Source organism: Frieseomelitta varia, unplaced genomic scaffold, assembly GCF_011392965.1.
Source record: "Frieseomelitta varia isolate USP_RPSP 00005682 unplaced genomic scaffold, Fvar_1.2 scaffold_514, whole genome shotgun sequence".
NCBI classification, from domain to species: Eukaryota; Metazoa; Arthropoda; class Insecta; order Hymenoptera; family Apidae; genus Frieseomelitta; species Frieseomelitta varia.
In genome coordinates this window covers 301,156-325,141 of record NW_025110273.1, presented here as the reverse complement: position 1 = coordinate 325,141, position 23,986 = coordinate 301,156, and the positions used below count along the sequence as shown (strand labels likewise).

The following is a 23,986-nucleotide window of genomic DNA, read 5'->3' as shown; positions in this document are numbered from 1 at the left end:
TCTGTACAGGGTGGATTGAAATGTTTGTTCAATTTGATAAAGATCTTGTCGCAAAATTGATTTTGTCCTTGAATTTCAAGGTTAACATTTTTTTTTTTATTTTTGCATTGTATTCTACTTATCACGAAGAACCGAAAACTTCTCCGACGAGCCGGAAAATGACAAAAAAAGTTAACACTGCGGATACGTGCGTTCTAACAGCGACTTTATGATTCTGGAAGCATAGATGTCTCTTTTACGTAAATTTCGTATTAGGTTTCACTGGCACTTGATTCATCATGGTTGCAGCATCAATGCGAGTCTAAATAATCAAATGTTAAAACTAACCGTTAACATTATTCAAAATACAGACATCCACGCGCCCAGAATCATAAAGTCGCTGTTAGAACGTACACTAAATGATTAAGAAACTTTTTACCATTTTTCAAGAGAACTATTAGGTTCCTTGGACAAGTTTTACCTTCCTGATAAGTAGAATACGATGCAAAAAAAAAAAAAAAGAAAATTTTTGATCTTGAATTTTAAGTATTTTTTTGATATTTGAATATATTATGAATTTTTTTATTTATATATACATTATGAATATATATTACGAATTTATTTATTTATATATACATATATTTGAATTTTATGTATTTCCGTCAAATCAAAGGTGTCAAATTCACCTGTAATCCAGATCCTGCAAAACCGCGTGAAGAAAGTGCACGAGATCGTTTGTTTAAGTTTCGCGCGCGTGCTCGGAACGGCCATGGTGATTTATGAAACGATCCGGCTGAAGTAGAATTTAATTGAGCGGAGGCGAGGCAGAAGGAAGGCCACGTGGACCGGTGTTCCTTAATCCAACGATGGATCCCCAATGGATCTTAATAAACCGTTGCCTCTACGGCAATCTCGAGGGGGGACTTGCTGCCCGATTGACCCCTCGCTGGCTCGAATTCTTCGCTGGTTCTAGTCGAAACTTGCACCTGGATCGCCTTCTCGCGTCCCGGAATACGCGTTCGCACCTGTTCCCGATTCACCTTGTTCCCTCGTCAGCGAGTGTGCAATCTCGATCGCGATCCGAGCGTGTTTTCGCCTTAAAGAATGTTCGCTTGCTACTTCGACCATGAAAGTCTTCCTTCCCAGTCTCGAGCAGTGTTTCACTGTACGTATGCGAGCTTGATTTATTAATTTCCTCGTCGTTCTCGAACTACTTTGGCAAAAAAAAAAAAAAAAGAAAGAAAGAAATTTAAATCGCGTTCCTCGTCTCGAGGAGCAGGGAATTTAAATTAACACTGCTGTTGGCCTTGGAAACGAAGCCGGTGGAAATAATCAGCAGAATGCCATACGATCACTTTCGTTACCAACGCGCGCTTGGTTTCTCCAACGAAGATCGGTCAGAGCCGAGTGGTTTGGAGCGGTTTCCACAAGGAGGGAAGCTTCGGACGAGGTCAGTCGGGTCGACGAGCGGCGATCATGAAGCTAGGCCCGTTTCTCTCGCGGAGACGTAGCGCCAGAGAAGAACCGGAGTGGAAATAAGGATCTCGAGCGATTCGAAGAACCCGTTTGTTCACCGCGACACCGACCGCCAACTGATAACTACGTGCTGTGAATGCAGACGCGCGTGATTTTCGAATTTCGCCGAACCACGGCGCTCGTCTAGCCCTAGATATCTCTATTCGATCGTCAAGCATGTTTCTGTAGAGAGAGGAAACGTGGAAGTTCCGAAGCTCGGCTGCCCCGTTGATACGCATCGAGAATATGGACGTTTGGATTTTTTTTTTCTCGAGAACGCTAGAATTCTCGTCTACGGGATACGTGCCTCGAGTACAAAGATGCTCGACGTGTAACTGTGGGTAGAAATTTTTTCAGATATTTCTAAAAAATTGGACAAAATAAAAGTAGAATCTTGCGGTTCTTTGCGCCTTTCCTTAATGCAATCTAACTTTATCGGCTTTAATCGCATTCCGATCTCGAACAAGAGCTATCGACAAAAAGGTGACGATGATTAATCGTTGAAATCGTATGGTAGCTTTAGTTAAAATTAAAATAAAAGTGTTAAAATTACACTGTTTTTGTCTATTTTAAGAAATCATACACAAACAAAAATTATACATCGGTGATTTTGACCATTTTGGTAGTTTTAGTGTAGGTAACTTAGATGCAGTTTTTTTTTTTGAACGTAAAGCGATTCTGTTCTCAATTTTGTCACTATTCTTTTCACGAAGAACCTGCTTGAAAACGTTGGCACAGTCGAGAGCAACGACGGGGAATTCGCTGTGACATTTTTCCTGGTTCGCGGCGAGGGGGAAATTTTCGCCAACAAAAGCGGAATATCCAACGGGGAAGTTGATCGCGGAGAATCGTCTGACGTAACGATTATCGAGCCCGGCCAATTCAGGCAATTACGACGGTGGGAAAGCGCCCTGTGCTGTGGCGTGTTCCATTAGCCGCGTTAGTCTAGCGTTGTGCTCCTTACTTTACGCGCGGTGCATCCGTTTACGTCATAATCCCTCCCTCCTCCACCCCACCCCACCCTCCCTCCGGACACACAATACCCGACGCGGAATTAATTGTTGCTCAAGTGTAACGATTAATCCGGCAAATTGCAAGTTTCACCAGGCCACCGAGTCCATCGAGTGACGAAAGATGAACAAAATTGCCAGAACTGTGATCCCACATGGTTGGCAATCGACTTGCCACTTACCACGATGTGGATTCAGCACCGAGGATGAATATTACGTTTTATGGTTTACGTATATATACAATGGCCACACAGCGGCTATAATGTTCGGCCACTGAACGTTGAAACTGTTATAATTTTGTAAAAAGAAATGGTACAAACGGTAGATGTGGTGTCTGCTATATTACCATACTATTATACTCTATTATGATATTATATGTAATACTATACTACTATAATGATATGTTTAATATTATTATTAATAATAATATAATTATAATATTAAATATATAATAATAGTATAATAGTATAATAATAGTTATTAAATTATATTATAATAATAGTAATATATAATATATATAATATATATACTATATGTAGTACTATACTACTATAATAATATGTTTAATATTATTATTAATAATAATATAATTATAATATAATAATGATATAATAATATTTGTTAAATTATATTATAATAATAGTAGTATAATAGTAGTATAATGTATATATCATATGTAATACTATACTACTATAATAATAAGTTTAATATTATTATTAATAATAATATAATTATAATATTAAATATATAATAATAGTATAATAGTATATAATAGTAGTATAATAATAGTTATTAAATTATATTATAATAATAGTATATATAATATAGTAGTATAGTACTACATATGGCATATATAATATATATACCATATGTAGTACTATACTACTATATTATACTATATTATATGTAAAAACATTTTACAGTGAAATACGTCATTCATTCTATTGTAAAATGTTTTTACATTTCGTGACGGACGTGGAACTGTAAAGACACTTTTCTTTTTGAAAATACTGTAAATTGTCACATTGTACGTAAAGACAAACGTTGAACAAGTGAAACTGCCAAGTGGTTTTCGCTGTTTCATTCTGAACTTTGAATGTTCTTCTACCGACAACCGTACAACCGTAACGACAAATATCACGGAGAAATGAAACAAAACGATCGTCGTACAATTCCTCCAAACAATCAGAGACACGACTCTGCACGAATGAAATAAATCGGTCGCGCGAGGCGGTCTCTCGTTCCTCGTTTTCCCGAAACGTAAACGCGTAACGGCGACGCTGATGTATAATCAATGAGATGATCTAGATCACGGTTCGGAACAATGTTGCATGGCAGTTCCGTGCGAAAGAGGGACGAGAATGCGCGGGAACCGGGATTATCCTTGCGACATCCGTGTTACAGCTTATCGTAACATCGCGCGCATCGGTTTCTTTTCTCTCTCCTTCTCGCGTCGATTTTCATCGACGTTGCGTACGTTCATAATCGAGCAGAGCGGACCTCGTTTCTCGCAGAATACAAGAAAAACGCTATTGACTCATTTACTCGTTCGTCAATGCAAAGAGCAGAGGATTAATTATCCAACGTTGTTTTAATTAATTATCCAGTTGTTTGCCAGTAATTTTACACGAGAAGCTATCTCACGTCGCCGGCTATTATTTCGTAATTAAGTTACGAAAGTGAAGCAATCTAAATATACTTCATTTGCAGAGAATGAATTTAAATGAAACTTTGTGTATATCTCTTGTATATATATATTATATTTTATACATATCATATATTTTAGTAATTTTTTTTCTTTTTCTTTTGGTAAACTGTATAGCAATCACTTACGTGTAATGGTACACAACAGGTTTTGCAAATATATCTAGTTTCGTTGCAAATATTGCTCTAGTTGGATTTTTTTTTTTTTTTTGTACCAGTGACTATTTTTTCTGAAACGTGGTCTTTCAATTGTCCCGAGAGCCTAAAAGGTGAATCAGTGTCACGATCGAAAGTTTTGTAACGCTAAAATTACGATAGAAACCTGAATAACAATAAAAAGCAACACGACGAAGAAAGATTTCACAATTATCCTCTGTCAAAAATTAAAATAGCTGATGCAAGTGTAAGTGCAGCCGGTCAACAATGTGTTCACAATTTTTACGAAGGCGCAACCAGTCGACACAAGCAGTCACCGACGATCGTTTTGATCTCTTTGGAGCTTCGTCTGGAGTCGAGAGGCGCCGAAACAAAATCGGGACGCGAAACAGAGAGTGCATTCTCGATGATAACGAGCCGGGGGAACCGATCGACCGACTGTCGATCGTGACAAACTGCGATCCACTCGTCCTCCCATCAGTTTCGCGTATCGATGCACCTTCTTGCGTTTGTCGCGCATGGCTCCATCTTTTCTTATGGACGCTCGCCGCGCTATTTCCGACCGAAATGACTTCATTCCGCGACGCGTTATCGCCCGCGATGGAATTGGGTCTCGATTGGGGAAAAACAAGGTTCACGAGGCATCTCTTCGTGAACAGATTCTTAATATCGTCACCCCGTTCGAACTTACGAGTCTGAGAGCAACAAAAGGAATCGAACTTGCGAACGTTTCCTTTTTTTTCTTCTTTTTTTTTTTTCTTTGTTACAATTTGTATTTTGTATCCTGCGGCGCGATGCTTTTGATCGTCGAGACACGTCCGACGTGTTGGTGGTGGAATACTCTCCGATACTGAGGACTTAATTGCCATCGTAGGATCTTAATGCTCGTCGCGTGCCTAATTAATTAGCCGACCGAAAAAATCGTCGCTCGTACAGGGGAGAAAGAGAAACGACAGATCGTGGATCGTGACTCCTTTTCTTTTCTTTCTCGAGGATTGGTGTTCGTAGAAATGTCGTGACGTGCGTGAAACGAGCACACAGAAGTAATAATACAGTCGACGATTCGTCGGTGTGCATTGTTTCCACCTTCGCTTGCGTAAATTTCTGCATTTACATTTTTGTGAAAAAAAAAAAAAAAAAGAAAGAAATGACCGGTGCGAAACGGTCGGATAAAATATGACCGTGTTTTCACACGACAACGTGTTTTAACATCTCGTTGTAAATTTCCGAACTTGTCGAAACGAGAGAGAAGAAATAGAGAATTCGGGGTTCGATTCGATTGTCGCCGGTTCTCTTCTTCTTTTCTCTTCTTTTCTTTTCTTTTTCTTTTTATTCTCCTCTTTCGTATCATCCTTCTGAATTCTTTCGTTCTTTTTCCTCGTCGAGAGCCACAGGGAAGCGCGTGTTCGGCGCCGAAAACACCGCGTGTGCCCGACGTCCGAGCGTCTGACCTCCTCGACTGGTTCCCGAATCACTTCTGACATATTTTCTTCGTACGGCCGTCCAGGCTCACGCTGGAACTTCCTCTTGTCGCAGTTAGGCTGTCGAGGCACCCGTTATGAATCATATTACGGGGACGCACGACCATCAACCTGGCTAAACCCCCTTCGCAGTGTGCTCGGAATCGTTTGGGAACCAGCACCAGACTTTACGTGTTCCTTTCGATACCTAAGTCGTTGGACAACCATTCAAGATAGTAGTGATCAGATTTCGAACGAAAACTATTTTCCTTCCTCTCGATCGAGAACTATCAACTGTGGCTGCTGCTCGAAATATTATTCGAATTTGAAATATTTGCAAGATCAATGTTCACGAGTAACACTTTAGTTTTATCATCTTTGCAATTTATAACTATTTTGTGATTTTTGATTTCGTATTTTGCAATTTTCAACTTCAAAACGTAAAACATTTATTAATAAGTAAAAAAATAAGTAATAAATATTAGTCGAATCTAAAATTATTTGCAAGAACGATCCTCTAGTTTTCTAATTGCGTTTGTAAAACTTCTCTGCAGACGTTCGATTTTAACCTCTTGCGCCGAGAATTTTTTGCCCCGAAATTGCAACATTTTCTCAGTTTTAAGTATATTTAAATGTAACCCCGGGGGAACAAATGACAAGTTGATTACTTCTTAATAATTTCTATCCACCAATATACAAAAAAGAAGAGGAACTATCGTATACGGCTCGGTCACTCGTTATGGTCCGCGAATCAGTTGCCAGCGCAAGGGGGTATCAACCACGCACATTTTCCATAAAGCTAACTGTTCAATCACGGTTTAAAATGTTAGGGGCGATCGAAGACTCTCGAAAATCGATACATGAAAAATTGCAAATGCGAGACAATGGATGAGAGAGAGAGGGGAGAGGCAATGTGGGTCCAAAGAGATACTCACAGAGGGGTTGCTACTGCGTAGAAACGTGTAAGGGCCGGATCGTCCCCTCGCCCTAAACCCAATCGCCTAGCTTGCATGATGCCCGCGAGCTATTCCTATTCGCATAATGCGCGTAAACAAGTGGGAATTAAATTTTTGAATTTAAAGAGAGACGCTGCTAAACGGTTTGGTCAATGAGATTTAATCGAAATCTCTGCGCCCCCGGCACGCTTCTGCGCCTCCGGTCTGTTTTCTCTCGAGCGGCAGCCGGCGAGAAATAAATATTCATACGAACGGATTAAATCCTGCTCGTTTCTCGGGCGTCGTGCAAATTTACACGAGTACGAGGGCAATGCGTCTAATTATCGGCAGCGAAACGAGACGAATTTCTGCGGATGCAGCGATGTACCCGTAGGCAATTAGCGCCTGGTGACAAAGATCCGAAGATTTGCCGTGGCAAATTTGGTTTCCTGCCGCGTCGACATACACGTATTGCGGAAAGTATCGTGTAACTATCGAATTAGCAAAGTTCTTGCACACTGTCGACGACGGGAGAGAAGGAGCGATAGATAGATAGAGGGACAGAGACACGCGCAACGATTCCGCGTGGTTTCTGCGACCTAGGTCTCCCCAGAGGTACGTATGTAGCTAAAGCGAGAAGACACGAGCGCGAAAGTGGGACGACGCGCTGAACAGTCGAAGATGAACGAAGGCCGACGGAACGAGCCGAGGGGACTTGACGAGCGTATGGAAGAGAGAGAGAGAGAGAGAGAGAGAGACAAAGAGATGGTAGCCGGTGGTTGCACGAGGCAGACGACGAAGGAAAAGGGAGTCACGACGAGTCGGAATGGCAGCAGGGTGGGGAGGGGTCGGGTTCGGTGGAAAGGCAGCGGAGAGGGTCGCCGGCGACGGTGGCGCCCCCCGAACGGTCCAGCCTCGAAAGTGAGGTTAGTCTGTCGCTAGCCGTTTGAGGATGATACACGCTCGACGCGTGCCTCTGTCGAGTTCACCCCTTCGGTTCGGCAACGACTGCCAGTGCGAATACGCGCGAGAACAGGTGGCCACGCGACGCCACGTCGTGCCGCGTTTCGCGAGCGACTGCACAGTGACACGCGTCGTTTCGTCCATCTTCGCGAGGTATTCAAAGTGGCGCGCCTTCGGGTGGCTCCGAAAAGGCCGCTAGGCGTCGCGTTGCTGGAAAATCGGCCTAGTGTTTTGTGCGAGGAGGTAGTCTGACGTTAGGCACAAGTGGTGTATAACATGTACAGGTGTGGTGGAACATGCGCTGGAAAGCGGGTGTAGCTTGACAGAAGTGAAGAGATGGTGAGAAGAGAGGAGATTTGGCAACGTTCGGTAACCCTCCGGTCAATCGTCATGGGCAGCATCTCGGCGATCCGACGTAACACAGGATAGAGGCAATTTAGAGCGAGTTTAAGAGAGTTTAAAGCGTCAGCCGGGGGTGGACCACGGATTTTCGTTTCGTTTTGTTTCGATTCGTTTCGTTATCTCTCTTTCTCTCTTCTCGTCTTTTAAAGTGAAACCGCGCCACACGACGCGTGAGAAAACCGAGCCAGCTACGTTTCTCTCTCTGCGGGACGAGAGAGGAACGGCTGAGAGACACACACGCTCGCACACGCGCCACCGTCATACTCGTGTCTCTCTGTCTTTCCTTCCCCTTTTCACTTTTTATCTCTATCTGTCGCTCCGTCGTCGTTTGTCCCGTAAACGAACGTTTGTTTCTTCTCTTCCCTCTCCCCCTTCGAACGTGACGTATAGTTTATTTTGTTGTACACTTCATATAGTTTATTTGACTATCCGCTCTCCGCGAGAGTAGCTGACTAGGCGTATAAACATACGTGTATCGAGAGATATCGTCGAGTGAAATCTTCGAGGACATTCCGGACAATTACGTGCAATCGTGTGAAACGCTGTGCGCCGACGGCTCGGCCGATTTTCTGCGCTCGTCGTTCACTGTTAGTGAAGTGTTTGGTGTTTTAAAGGAGGGTTCGAGATGAACGTATCGAAGATGCTTTGCCTGCTGCAGCAAGAGGAAATAGCGTTTCGCGTCTTCGTGACGAGATGGAGTCGGTGATCAGGCGATGATACTGACTAACGAAAAAGAAAAGGAAAAGATAGTATCTTATTTTTACAAGATTTTTCGACGAGACTTTTCTGAGGCCTTTCTTCGATCGGATGATCGGAAGCTTGCTCAACGACTCTTGTTCAGTTTTGTGATAGAAAACCAGTGCAATCGAAAACGGCTCGTGCAAACTTTGGAGCGAGCTTGGCATTAGGCCACGAACCGTGCAAGCGTCAGTGTGATACAAGGTGATACAAGGTGGATGTGTTTATTTCGCTGTAGTGATCTGTATATCGAAGGAAGGTGGTGAACCATCGAAAATGGAGTAAACCCCCAGCGTGTCTTCGACGAAATATGAGGATAGCGTCGTTCCGCGGCTCGGTGGAATTGATTTCGTGCGAAAATGTATCTCACGCCTGTGTTCTTGGTTCTTTCGCTGGCCACCAGCTCGAGGTGCGTTGTTGTTCTCAACCCTTTAACCACTTGCGCTGGCAACCGATTGCGGACCATAACGAGCGACCAAACCGTATATAACAATTCGTCTTCTTTTTTGAATTCATCGATATATCACTGGATAGAAATTACTAAGAAGTAATAAATTTATTATTTGTTTTGCCTGGGTTATGTTTCGTTATACTTAAAACTGAGAAAATATTGCCATTTTCGGCCAAATATTCTTGGCGTGCGTGGCACGTCATTCCAGCGCAAGAGGTTAGAACCTTACGATCCCAAGATCCCTCGCCTATCTAGAATTTAGAATCGACGAACTAGTTCGAACTGCACAAAGTTCTCGCTTTGAAGCTTTCGAGTATAAATTCATCAAAATCGACTCGGTCGTTGATGAGAATTAAAGTAATTTGCAAACTCGCTTTGAGCGCCATTAAAAATTTTAATTTCTAATAGTTTCAAACATCAATTTCCAGTTTTCTTGTTGCCATCAGTTTTACGCGTTAATTATTCGTTTGCGCATAAAAAGTACTATGTCGAGCGTAAAAAAGTTGACGCCACGGGAAAATCGGTATTATAAATATTGATTCTTTCAGTAATTATAACGTGGTTCGTTGGTCTCCTATTACCTCGGCGATCGTCAATGAATGGAGTCGTCTGTGAGAAATCGATTCGAAATTCGATTCGTGTTTCCATTGTACGTTTGCTAAAACGATATTCTTCAACTCGCGGCTTTTATTTCGTATTTCGTTTCGATCGTTTCGTGACGTCGTTTCAAATATTTCGGAGTTGATTAAGTGAAAACTTTAAAGCAATAAATATTCCATGTATTCTTCCCTCTCAATTCTGAGACAAGTTTCGACTCGAATGAACGTTGAATAATTCTGCAAGATGTTTAGAGACAATTCTGTAAGATGTTTACTACCGAGTTCCTCGAATTCGGACGAGAATGAGATAAGAAATATTCGTCGCTCAGTGTGTTTATCGATTGTACGGTAATATAAATATTCGGCACACGTGAGAGTCGACATAAAAAAGACGCCTCCGTCGTATGCGTGTATCGAGTCGAGAGAATTCTTTCGCAGTAAATTTAAATATGTAAGAGGGGATCAAAGGTCAGTTCGATATCATCGTCGAACAAGGTTTCAATTAGCTGTCAATGCTCATTGCGTATTCATAGCGCGTGTAATCAATGCTAATTTATCACTCCTCGTCATCGGTCGCCGATTTTATCGAATCGAATTTTCGTCCCGAAAAAGAAAAAAAAAAAAAAAAAAAGAGGAGAAAAACATTTTGGCGATTTTCAACGAGTCGTTTTCATTTGCAGATGCATGTGTTCGAGCGGATACACTGGCCAGAATTGCGAGAACGAGTACATCCCCTGCGACCCATCGCCGTGTAAAAATGGCGGCACGTGTCATCAGATCGACGGTTTGGATTACGAGTGCATCTGTCCCGAGGGTGAGTTTTCAAATTGTTTCTCCTTCTTTCGCGATTACATATTTCGCGGTCAGAGTGATCGTCATCGTCACGACGACCTTTTCAAATCTGTCTATAAATTTCCTCAACATTTGGGTGAACAAAATCACGATCCGTTTAATATCTGTCTGCGTTTACTATCCTCAAAGAAACTTCGCCCGATTCGAGCCATTCTCACGAACAGTTTCGGTGGCCGTTTTTTCGCGGGCTTTCTCACGAAATTGAAAAGATCGACAGCCGAGCTCGTCGCATAGAATCTCGTGGAATGCGTTTCGAGGAAGAACAAAAGCCCGGATTGCTTTCGGCGTGTGCACGAAAATGGCACCTCTTTTTTTTTTTTTTTTTCAACGAAGCCACGTTCCACGTTCCACTCTGTTTACGGCCCCGTTGCGCAACCTTGTCCCAGGATCGGGCAAACGGTCAAGAGAAATAAAGAAACGCGTCGGCGGGGCGGTGATTATTAGCCGGTGCAACAGGTACGACTTAAGTCCAGGGGTGGTGCGCCATTTACGTGCGCGGCGTGCACGGTGGATGGTTTAATGTAAAGCCTAGGGTCAGCCTAGCGTGGCCTTCTCGCCGGCTGGATCACAATGCGTGGTCCTGTCGTTCCCAGGCGGACTACAACCATGGCGACCCCACCTTCTACCGCCACCGCGGCTCCCTCCTTCCTCTTTTACGCTACTTTGCCTTTGGTCGCGCGCGCCTTTTCCCGTTAAACCAGCGCCCTCTCCCCCCCTCTGGATCAGTTTCCGCCGCTTTACCAAGAACGTTCAAATTCGTCGCGTTTTTCTTTTTATTATTTATTATTATTACGTACGACCCTCGTGAAATAAATCCGTAGGAAGGGGGAGGGTGGTTTCCCGTGGCTCGGCTGTTTTTCACTCGATTAACGACGGTCGGAGCGAAAAGAAAATATGAGAGAGCGGCGGTGAGTCCAGAAAACGTTGCTCAAATTTACGACCTCTCGTCGGTACAAATTTTACCACGTCGTGTCGTTGATCGCGTGTCAGATTACGAATACGCCTGAATGTTGGAAATCAGCAACGCGAGCGTTAGAGAGAAAAGTTTTATACGCGAGGTCTTCCTGCGGCCGATGGTTTCTCGTTTAACGAGACCGCGGTCGAACCGTTTGCAATTATTTCGCTGCCGCTCGCGGCGACCGCCGCTTCTTTCGTTTAAACGCGTCGACTGTTGCTCTCGAGGTCGTGGCTCTCGTTTTATTTCCACTCGCAGCGAAAATCGAAAGGGCCGGTTTGGATCGCTTTTTAACGCAAGAACCACTTTAAAGCGGCGTTTAAAGCATAAAATTTCCATTGGAAATATTGAAAGAAATGGAAACGCTTTGTGATACGATATAAATTGCACGCACTTTTATTTACACATTTTTCGAAAGATTATTTAAACCTTTAAAAATATATTACTTTTTAGAAAATTATATTATATATTATTTCTATAAAATTTTTATAAAATTTCCATTGGAAACATTGAAGCGAAAAAAATGCGAAACGCTTTGTGATACGATATAAATTGCACGCACTTTTATTTACACGTTTTTCGAAAGATTATTTAAACCTTTAAAAATATATTACTTTTTAGAAAATTATATTATATATTATTTCTATAAAATTTTTATAAAATTTCCATTGGAAACATTGAAGCGAAAAAAATGCGAAACGCTTTGTGATACGATATAAATTGCACGCACTTTTATTTACACATTTTTTGAAAGATTATTTAAACCTTTAAAAATATATTACTTTTTAGAAAATTATATTATATATTATTTCTATAAAATTTTTATAAAATTTCCATTGGAAACATTGAAGCGAAAAAAATGCGAAACGCTTTGTGATACGATATAAATTGCACGCACTTTTATTTACACATTTTTCGAAAGATCATTTAAACCTTTAAAAATATATTACTTTTTACAAAATTATACTATACATTATTTCTATAAAATTTTCATAAAATTGCCAACAAAAATTACAAATTGATCGTTTGGACCACTTTGTTAGTTCTGGTGTTAATGGTCGCCAATCGAGAGAGTTCGTTTGACCTGTTTCTCATATACGCATCGAAACTATCCAGGATCGTAACTATTCCGTTGTTTGCGAATTTGTTCCTCGGTTGCCACGCCGAGAAATGTTCGCCATTCTCAACGACCATGTCGAAACGTCGAAAATTCATCCTTCGATCTTCCCGACTTATAATTTTCTCGAAGAACTTCTCGCGCGGAAGAGAGAACGACGTTGAACTCTGAAAGATATTTACAGCAAGCTCGTAACTATCCTCGCTGGAGCGAACGCGCCTCTGCTAGTTCGTTGTAATGGTTCAATTTGCAGCGCCGACCCTACCGGTGCTGTCTGTTCTCCACATCCGCGAACCATTCTTTCTTTCTCTCTACTTCTTCACGTGGACTGTTAATTTTGCTGGTCGAGCCAGTGTTTTCGACGAGAGCTTGGTGGTTTTTTCACGAGGCACGGTCACGTAGGAAAACAGGGTTGCAACCGTTGTCTGGACGACACTTCTCTTTCGACGCATTGTCCATTTGGTCGCATTGGTAGTCTTAATGGTTCAATTTACGGTATCTCGATTTCTCGGCGTGCGTTTCTTCTTCGTTTCGTTTCTCCGAGCAGGAGCCATTTTGCACTCGCCTGTTCCCTATCTATCTATCTACCTGTCTGTCTCTCTCTTTCTCTTCTTCGTCCCCTTTCCTCCATTTATCGGCACGTTTTCTGGCTTGTGCAAGAGCACCGAGAACGTGGTCGTCCCTTCTGCGCCGAGGACGACCTCGACCGGCTGCAGATTTCCCTGGTCGACGATCCGATCACGCCTCCTCCGTCCCATTCCGCTAATTAGAAACTGCTCTATCGAGAGCCGGTTAAACGATTAACCGCACGCCCATAGATTAATCGGCTGGTTTGGCTCCGATAGCCTGCAGAGGAGCTGAAAAGGAGAAGGACGAGAGAAAGAGTGAGAGAGAATTCGTTTACCCGTTCTCTCTCTCTCTCTCTCTCTCTCTCTCTCTCTCTCTGTGTGTACATATACACTGTTTCTCGCGTTACTCTCTAAATTGAATCTTCGCCAATGGCGACGACGGATGCAACCGGCCGAGCAAGAAACACGCCACATTTCTGCCGGTTTTGCTTTCTCGATCGCGATACCGTCCGATGGCGATTAAGTCGTTCTTTTCCTCCAAGTAGCTTATCCGCCAGCAGCACGGATTCCACCGCACCGATGTTTTACAGTGTGCGTTGTATAGGAAACGATTCCGAACGCGTCGGATTAGATACGCGTTTGCCGATCGAGCGTCGTGCATCTACGCTTAATTTCCCTTCGTTTGCCTACGATCGTGGTCGTTGGAGTTGGCATCAAGCTACGGCAACTGTTGCTCGCGCCTGATCGATCGATCGATCGATCGAGTCGAACGATTCTCACCGCGATCGTGTCGTACACGGTCACGCACAACCCGCGCCTCAATTGCTGTGCTGCTCGCGACGAGGAAAACGCGAGGAGAGGCGATCCGTATGCGCGTATGTTGCCGCCTGGCCGAGTTGCGAGACAAACACGGAGGAAGAGAGCCTGCTGGACGGGCTGTACGCCGTTTCCAGCTGATTTATGCCAACGTGCGAGCGTAAACTGCGTACCCTGCGTGCCCCGTGCAGTGGGGAACATCGCTCTCTGGGGTTGAAAGAACGGAAGAATGGAACAAGTCGAGGAAAGAGGGGGGAACACGCGTTGCTTTTACCATTCCAGGTCGGTACCCTTCCTCCGATGCTCCGTTGTTACGCAAGCCGCATTTACGCGCGCGCGATTTGTCGACGGAATAGATCACGTGTCGTGCAATTACGTTACGTTGTTCGTCGTTTAATTGTATCGTGAAAGTGTGTATCATTTTTCGAAGGGGGTTTTCACAGTCGCCAGATTTCACTTCGCTACGAAATTTAACATTAGAACTAGACGAAGCATAGAATTTTATTATGTAGCATAGAATTTTCATCAGAGACGTCAAGGTAAAAGATATAGAGAATCTTTGTACGAGTTTATGTACTTTATGTACTTAATAAAGAATCGGCCGAGTTTTCAAAAATACACTGTTTTATGTCTAGAAAAATATTCGAGTAAATAAGCGATCCCATTACGTTACGATTACGAGAGAAAATTTTCAAGGGTTAGTTTACTGTATGCACAATCGAAATCTCCGTCAAACTTTGCTGATAAAATAATCTCTGCTCAGAAATAATAATACGCTGTCTTGCGTTATTCAATTTGGTCCAGTCAAAAAATCATAATTAAATTATTGTTAGTCACGCCTTGCAGCCATCGATCTTTCGGCGGTAAGCTAAGTGAAAAATGTATTCCGCCCACGCGAAGCGTTTTGACCGGTATTCAGCGCTCGAAGAGTGAAGAAAATCCTCTTGCAAGCTCAATAGCGTCCAACAAAATCCTTCTTTGTATTTTTATTATTTTTATTCGCACGTATCCCTCGAGGTTAAGTGTTCCTCTGAAAGATCAGAAAATTTCGTGACAGAGTCGCACGATCTAACGGAACGGCAGACGTACAAAACGATCGCGGTTCAATAAACGTGGAGATTTGCTCTACGCGAGATATTCGACGCCTATCTTCGCAACGGTACACGAGTTTTATCACCGGGCTGTATCCTCGGTTACGGCCTACGCATATCGATAATTCGCTAAGAATTTTCAACGCGACGGCACGAGGATTTATTGACACCTCCGCGTTACATTGTTCGCAATGGGGCACCGTCCACGAGTTTTAATTAAAACCGTGCACCTCTGCCCGTGGCTCGAAATCTCTCACTCTCGACGTGTCTCTCGCTCGAATAATTAACAGCCAGGATCATCTGGACACAAAGGAAGCGCGTACGACGACGTCTAACAAGCGTCCTCGCGTCGTACTCACTGTACTCTCGCACATTGTCATCATTCGTCTAACTCTATTCTTGCTTCTCCTCGTTCCTCTTCTTGACCGGTGTCCTCGTGGACGCAGACAGACACAGTCGTACATACTTCTGTTTTATAATCTACTTTTACGCGGTTGCGAGTAACTCGCAAATTTTCTGTCCAATTCTCGACAACCGAAATTAAAACTGAAATTTTGAGAATTCTTTGCTCGTTTGGTTCGTTCCGTTTCGTTCGCAAGATAACATTTAGCATCGCGATCTATTACTTTCACCCAGTTGCGAATAACTCTCAAATTTTCGACAATTGTCCGGCGCGCAGACATTGAAACTGAAATCTTGCGAGATCGAGAATTCTCTGTTATCTTGCACTGCCACGCACGTCGAGAAGTTTTTTGCCCCGAAATTGCAATATTTTCTCAGTTTCAAGTATATTTAAGTATAACCCTATAGGTAAAACAAATAATAAATTTATTACTTCTCAATAATTTCTATCCAGTGATATCATACCGATGGGTTGAAAAAAGAAAGCGACGATTTATTGTATACGGTTCGGTCACTCGTTATGGTCCGCAATCAATTTGCCAGCGCAAATGGTTAACGTTAAATGTGTTCTTTTGTCCAATTTTTTTTTTTTCTTACTGCTGGAAAGCTATTTTGTGTATTAAATTAAAAATTACTTTTGTAAAAATACTAATATTGTAATATAATACTATATATTAGGTATATTTATTTTACTTATATATTTATTAAAATACTAATATTGTAACATAATACTATATAATATTGCAATATAATACTAATATTGTAATATAAATACTAATTTTGTAATAATACTTTTGTAAAAAGATCTGACCGTAGAAATAAGTATATGTAAAGTATCGGCACGTTTAATGTTAACCTTTTCGCTACGGTGGCCCTGCACGCGAATGCGCAGGCGCGGTACGAAGCAATTCGAACGTAGACGCGCTCATTTCATACCAATGTTGAGAATCAATGCAAAATTTTATTGGATGATTAAAGTCATCGATAGTCATCCAATGAACATCAGACGATGAGTGACTATACTGTTAGCAGCGAAAAAGTTAATCTTCGTTTCGTTTGATAACATCACAATCTACTTTTACCTAGTGGTTCGTTCCATTTCATTTGCAAGATGATAATATCGCAATCTACTTTTACCAAACTCTTTTTTCAATTTTCAATCGATTTCAATAACCGCTTCACGATGATTGAAACTGAAATCTCGCGCGATCGAGAATTCTCTCGTCGGCTCAATCTTCGTGGCTCGTTACGTTTCGTTTGCAAGATGATAATGTCGCAATCTACTTTTACACCTGGTCGCGAATAACTCTCAAAATTTCATTCGTTTCGGCAGAGTGATTGAAACTGGATCAAGAATTCTTTGTTATCTTAAGGGGAGACGATAATTACCAGCTCGAACGTTCCAGATCTGGCAAATGAAATCGTTACGGAGTCGAGTGAGCGTTGAGCGAGATAACAGATAATAGTCATCGCACAGATGGAATCGCGACGACTAAGGTGTGAGGTTGTACATTCTGTCTTCGCGGTTTGTAACTCGAAATAACCAAATGATAACGAGTTAAGTTTTCGTTTCACGAAACGGATATTGCCGGTATATGGGTGAAAAAAGAGGAAGCCCTCCTCGTTCTTTTTCGTCCGCTGTGAAAAGGGGGACAAGAGGACGGCGAGCGGAGAAAGGAGCTTCCGAGGGACACGTATCATCTCGATTCACCGGCGTTGCCTCGAGACAGTGACAGATACCGGTCGTTGTCGTCCGTGGCTGGTTGCAGCCGAGAGGGTATCGGTGTACTGGTGGCATTTCGTTCTCATAAAAGGCCGGCGTGGGCACGATAAATGAGTCCGAGCCACGGAACTAGGCAAGCTAGAGCTACCAACTGAAAATCTCGTGTCTGTTGTTACCCGAGAGTCCCTCCGTTCCACGATTTTGTTCCACGCGAACGTAACAGAATTATTCCCCCGGAGGATCGGTATCAAATTTCGGAGCGATTGGTACTGGACGCTGCGGTACTTCCTCTATAACAAACCCGATCCATCTTTAGGCAATCGATTTCGATCGGTTTTCATTCGATAAGAGAATTGGATTTTCGTTTTCTTCTGAAAGGATCTATTCATTTAACTACGTTCTTATGCACACATATTCTAAATGTTTCTTATTGTAACATATTTAGTAAATTGTACATGTTTTATATAATATATAACATATTTTATTACATTGAACATTTATATATATATATATATATATAACATATTTTACTAAATTGAACTTTCTACTGACATGGAATTTATCGTTTCATGCAACATAGCAATTGCAAATTGACAATATGTGCTGAATATTGACAACTGTTTCAATGTTCGCATGTTTTTATTAAACTGTTCGGACCACGAACAAATTGGACAACAGAGCACTTTCGCGAAACATTCTTATGTTCAGACATCGAACAAATATCCCAGACCGCGACCATGTATATAAAATTCGTAGAACTGTATTTTATGTGCAATCGTAATATTACTTGAAGATTACACGCGAAAGATACGAATCCATTCTTGTTGATTCTCCAGTTTTTCAATATTTAAAACAATAACAAACACCGTGAACGTAATTCGTTCAAAGACAATGTCCACTATCGAACGTCCAACTTCATTAGCGTTCGAGAGTTTCGCGACAATACCGACTTTTCCCACGATTTCGTCGAATCGTACAGATGCGGCCAACCCTCCCGCGAACCCTTTCCCGCTGAAGTTTCGGGACGGTTGCCGGGAGGAACGCTCTCCGGGGACTCGGGGCGCAAAATCGGGGCGAGCGATGCATAATGCAGAGCTGGAGCCCGCTCGTAAAGCATAAGCGGCCCCCATTATGTCGGGAAAGGCGAGTCGTGACAGGGCCATATCCACGAGTGCCACTCGACCAGGACCGGCTCTCTCTTTCTCTCTCTCTCTCTCTCGGGATGGCCCCACCTTTGGTACCGCCACACTGCGGAGAAAACCAGCGAAGGTATCGGGGACCCTTTTGTCCGGGTATATCTCTCTTTTCGTACGAGAGAGAGAGAAAGAGAGAGAGAGAGAGAGAGAATACTGCGATAAATCCACACCCACGCGGTGTAAATCGGAGCTCTCCCCGTGGTAGCCGATCAGCGGGGACCAGCTCGCAGGGATCCCCGACCGCGCCCTCTCTGTCTTCCGCGTCGCACGCCTTGTCCCTCGCTCGCCGATATAAATCTGGATTAATTTAGCCACTTGCGCTGGCTAAATTAATCCAGATTGCGGACCATAACGAGTGACCGAACCGTACACAATAATTCGTCGCTTTGTTTTTAAACTCGTCGTCGATATGACATCACTGAATAAAAATTATTGAGTAGTAGTAAACTTATTATTTGCTTTGCCTATTTTGTTTTACTTAGATATACTTAATACTGAGAAAATATTGCAATTTTGGGACAAAAAATTCTCGACGTGGCACGTCATTCCAGCGCAAGAGCTTAAGTACTTGCGTTGAACAACTGATTGCGGACCATAACGAGTGACCGAACCGTATACAATAATTCGTCGCCTTTCTTTTTCTTTTTCTTTTGAACTCGTCGGTATGATATCACTGTATAGAAATTATTGATAAGTAGTAAACTTATTATTTGTTTATACATACTTAAAGCTGAGAAAATATTGCAATTTTGGGACAAAAAATTCTCGACGTGACACGTCATTCCAGCGCAAGAGCTTAAGTACTTGCGTTGAACAACTGATTGCGGACCATAACGAGTGACCGAACCGTATACAATAATTCGTCGCCTTTCTTTTTCTTTTTCTTTTGAACTCGTCGGTATGATATCACTGTATAGAAATTATTGATAAGTAGTAAACTTATTATTTGTTTATACATACTTAAAGCTGAGAAAATATTGCAATTTTGGGACAAAAAATTCTCGACGTGACACGTCATTCCAGCGCAAGAGCTTAAGTACTTGCGTTGAACAACTGATTGCGGACCATAACGAGTGACCGAACCGTATACAATAATTCGTCGCCTTTCTTTTTCTTTTTCTTTTGAACTCGTCGGTATGATATCACTGTATAGAAATTATTGAGAAGTAGTAAACTTATTATTTGTTTATACATACTTAAAACTGAGAAAATATTGCAATTTTGGGACAAAAAATTCTCGACGTGGCACGTCATTCCAGCGCAAGAGGTTAACGGGTCCATTGAATCTCGCATAACGATCGATGCCTCGCAGATATATTTTCAAACTCGAGTCTAATCGAGCCTCCTGTTTCGATTCGATCCAACGATACGCGATTATTTCGAAAAATAAAGCGGCAAGGTCGCGTCGATGCGTTGTACAGATTGGCGCGGGGCTTGTAACTAATTTGTCGGCGGGCCTAGGCGCAGCCTCGTCGTTCTTCGAGAACCGATTTTGCCATCCGTGATCGTTCCGTTGGACTTTGTATCTCTCGATCTCCTCGGGGAGATTTCGCGATTTTAATAATTGCCGACTTTTCATAGTTTCCACGCGCTTGGAACTTTAGTTGACGCGGTTTTATACTGTCGTAACTGACCTCGTAACTGCTCGTCCAGTTTCCCAGACTCGATAAAACTCACACGACGAGAGAGTGTTATTGGAAAAGTAGGTGGAAGAGCGTGGTCGAACCGAAAGGTTACTCGAAAGTTATACAGTTCTGCAGACAGTGAGCAAAAAATAAAAAAGAAAAAGAGAGAGAGAGAATTGGCCAAATTGGGAAACTGGACTACCTGGAGGAGCAGGACGACAGGATGAAACTGGTCAGTGATGAAACATTTGGTGGAATCAAGCAGATGCAAAGGATTCCAGCGGTCGGAAACAATGGGTCCGATCGATACAACGAGGGTGCCAGGCGAGAGAAGGAGGGAGGGAGGGGAGGCCGATCTCCATAGAAAGGGGACCACACCCCGTAGAAGGAGACCGCGTTTGCTTTAGCGGCCTGCGGTGGAAGTCGCTCCACGGGACCCACGAACGGGGACCGTACAAAGTCATTGACTTGCTCGTACCAGCCGCAACGTATAGCCGTACGCTAGCATTTTATTCTTCCTTTTCGTCCTCTTCTCCTTCTTCTTCTTCTTCTTCTTCTTCTTCTTCTTCTTTTTCTATATCTTCGTAAGCTCCTCCTTTTTCTCCTGCTTTCGTCTGCTCTTTTTCTTTCCATCGGTCCTTATTCCCCGCTTTCGATACCATCTACGAGAACCATCGCCAACCCCTCTCTCGTACTCTTCATATTTTACCATTACCATATCAGGTTCTCCTCGATTCTTCTTTCGTCCCCTTCTCTCTTTCTCTCTCTCTGTCTCTATCCGGCCCCTTATTAAATATAGTTGGGTAGGCACGCTCACGTACCGCAGCCACGCACCTTTCTTTCCATCGCTACCCTCCATCGTTTCTACACGTTCGCCCTTTCGTGGGTGCGCGTCTGCCAGTCAGTTACATACGTCGATAGGTCGGATAGTTTGATTATCTTTCGGATTTAAACCGATGAAATCGGTCTGAGTTTCAACGTCTGAAGGACGAAATCGGTAAGAAAAAGTGTTACCATTGTCGAATGATCGGCAGTGTCGAGGATTGTCGACATTGTTGGAAACCAGTTCCGCGCGTACCGTTTTTTAATTATTTTCGATAGCAGGGCTGGACGAAACAAGCCGCGTCCGCCTCTCTTCCGGGGTCGAGATATGCAAATGGCGGGGGTATTCGCCGTGTAGAGACGCGAGTACAGAACGTAATTTTCTTCTGGCTAACTTGCCAGAACATTAACGCGGCGAGGATCGCTGATGGCACGGGCTGTTGCTCGCGAGCCACGGTCGTCCGTTAATGCGAATGATGATTAACTGGGCCGGCTACTGGCGTAATTTAATATACTCCGATATACTCCTTTGGTAATGATTCGTCTGCGCGCGGTATACAGAGATTTGTCTCGTTTCAAGTGTGAAACATATTTTTCTAAAACGTTTCAGATCTTTCTTCGAAGCCGAGAACAGAATTTCTTTGGATTCTCTTTCGCGAATAACTTTGTAAAGCGGAAGTTGCAACGCAACGTCGACAAACTCGCGCTCGGCAAATTTTTTTATTCTACATTCTTTACTTATTTTACGTAGATTGACCAGAATAATTCGTGTTGATTATTTTTTTTCTGTCGTGTCCAGAACTAGCTAAATATTCAAGTGTACTCGGTCAATTTTCAAGCTTGATTTTCTCAAAAAAAAAAGAGAAAAAGAGAAAAGAAAAGCGAACGTTTTATCGAACAAACTTTGTTCCATCGTTTTCTCACTTGCAACTGGTGGTTGTTACGGGACACCCTGGTGGAATATGCATACGCAATAAGCAGATACACGCGGATATCTTTCACGCGCTCGTGTAGGTACGTCGAACGGTGTGTAGGTGTAGCAGACTCGCGGTGGTGCGCCGAGGGTACAGCAGAGCGTTGTTTCCGCGAGGTCATCCCGGTGGAAGTCGCTTGACCTTTGCCTTCAGGCGCCTCCGTATTCGCATGAAGTTGACCACGGGATAACTTTATGCCCCGCCTAGCTCTGCGCGTACACGCAGCGAGTTTGCGTCGTTCGGGTCGAAACTTGCAACCTCTATCTTTCAGAGAATCACTTTGCGACGACTAACACTTTCATCTCGAGGGATTTCGTTACGAACAGAACGATCATCAAGCTTCGATACGTATGAAAATATTCTGCGTGTAAATCATTGTAATACAAAAGACAATGGTTAAAATAAACGATCGATTTATTCAAACATGTTTCTGTCTGAAATCAATATTGAGTTTAGAGATGGATTAGATATTGATTTTGATAAAAGTGCTAATATCTTTCAAGCAGTTGTAAAGAAAGGAAATCTGGGATACATCACGTCGAAGGTTAACATTTGGTCGATTGATCGTAAAACATTCACGCCGAATTTCACGAATTTCACGAATCTTTTTGAGATCGGTCCTGACGCTGAGATTTACTACAGTTCTTTTATCCACGCTTCTAATTGGCTACTGTTCCACTTCGAGGGAAGATCATTGTTCCACCACGCGGCATCATTTCCGTTGCCGCGTGGACTCTGCCGGTCGTGTCAATCGTAAAAGGATCATAAAGCCTGTAAAAAGGGAAACGGTGTATTGTGTTGAGCAGAGAGGCCACTGCGACGTGTTCGTGGCTTGGCGAAAAGACTCGGCTTGCCATTAAGTTTCGTACTGCGACGTCCTGCGATCTCTCTTCTTGGGGAATTACGCCAACTTTCGAGCGGCCTTTGTCTGTCTCTTTGTACGATAATTATTTATATTTATACTTATATTTATATATATAAATAATTTGTTCAAAAAAATATATTTATATATAAATTAAATTTATTTAAGGAAAACTAGATATTAACAAATACGACAAACATTTAATTTCTTTTTAAAACAAATATATATTTCTTTTTTTATTTTACAAAGAAGAGTAATATATATTTAGATTATTTATTTTCGAGATAATTAAAATTATAAATAAATAAATTAATTAACCCTGATACAAAAGGTGCAAAACTATTCGTAGATAGAAAATTTCTGTCAAGTTTTTGAATTTCTATTGCCAATTTATATTCCATAGACTGCAACTATTACCAAATGTATGACATGTGGATAAAGAATGATTGGATAGTGCAATAAATATAGGAGATAGTGTAAAATGTGGGGGAGAGAGATAGGAGAAAGATTCGTCCCTCATTTACCAAACATTTTAATCGTTCTTCGCAAACGAGCTTGCAACGCCTCGAAAATTAGCTGGCGAATGGTGAGTTTACGTCGCCCCTGTCAGGAACTGTACACAGATGCAGAGAAACACGGTTGCTGTAACACGAGTAAAAACGGCACTTGGTCGTGCCAGATCTATTTCTACGAGCGCGCACGGCGTCGTTAACATCCGCGGTTGGGCAAAAAAAGGTCGCGGAGCATGGCCCACGGCCGTCCCTTTTTCGCGTAATTTCATTATTTCGCGATGGCCGAGATAGTGGCGGTTAACTGGATGGCAGGAGCACGGGGCAGGAAAAAGGAGAAGGAAGAAGGAATCCAAGGTCTTCTTCCCTTCGCGGCAGATACGCGAGCGAGCCGGAGAGAGAGCCAGCCGAAGGAAGTCGCGAATTGCAAAGATTAGAGTGGAACATGCGCACGAGCGCATCTCGAACGATCCACCGTTTCGATATCGTCCTCCAAACGTGACCGCCTTCCTCCTCCTTCCCTTTCCTCGAGCTGTTACACGCGCGAGTTGCAAGAAAAAA

General features: G+C 42.7%; 1 protein-coding gene across 1 annotated transcript in view; it reads left to right on the top strand.

Moving 5' to 3' along the window:
- LOC122533264 (neurogenic locus Notch protein) overlaps window positions 1-23,986 on the top strand; it is a 261,439-nt gene that overhangs the window by 97,003 nt on the left and 140,450 nt on the right. Inside the window, exon 5 of the mRNA XM_043662819.1 lies at window positions 10,593-10,726. Coding sequence (XP_043518754.1) covers window positions 10,593-10,726 — 134 coding nt within the window. The remainder of the gene's footprint in view (window positions 1-10,592; window positions 10,727-23,986) is intronic.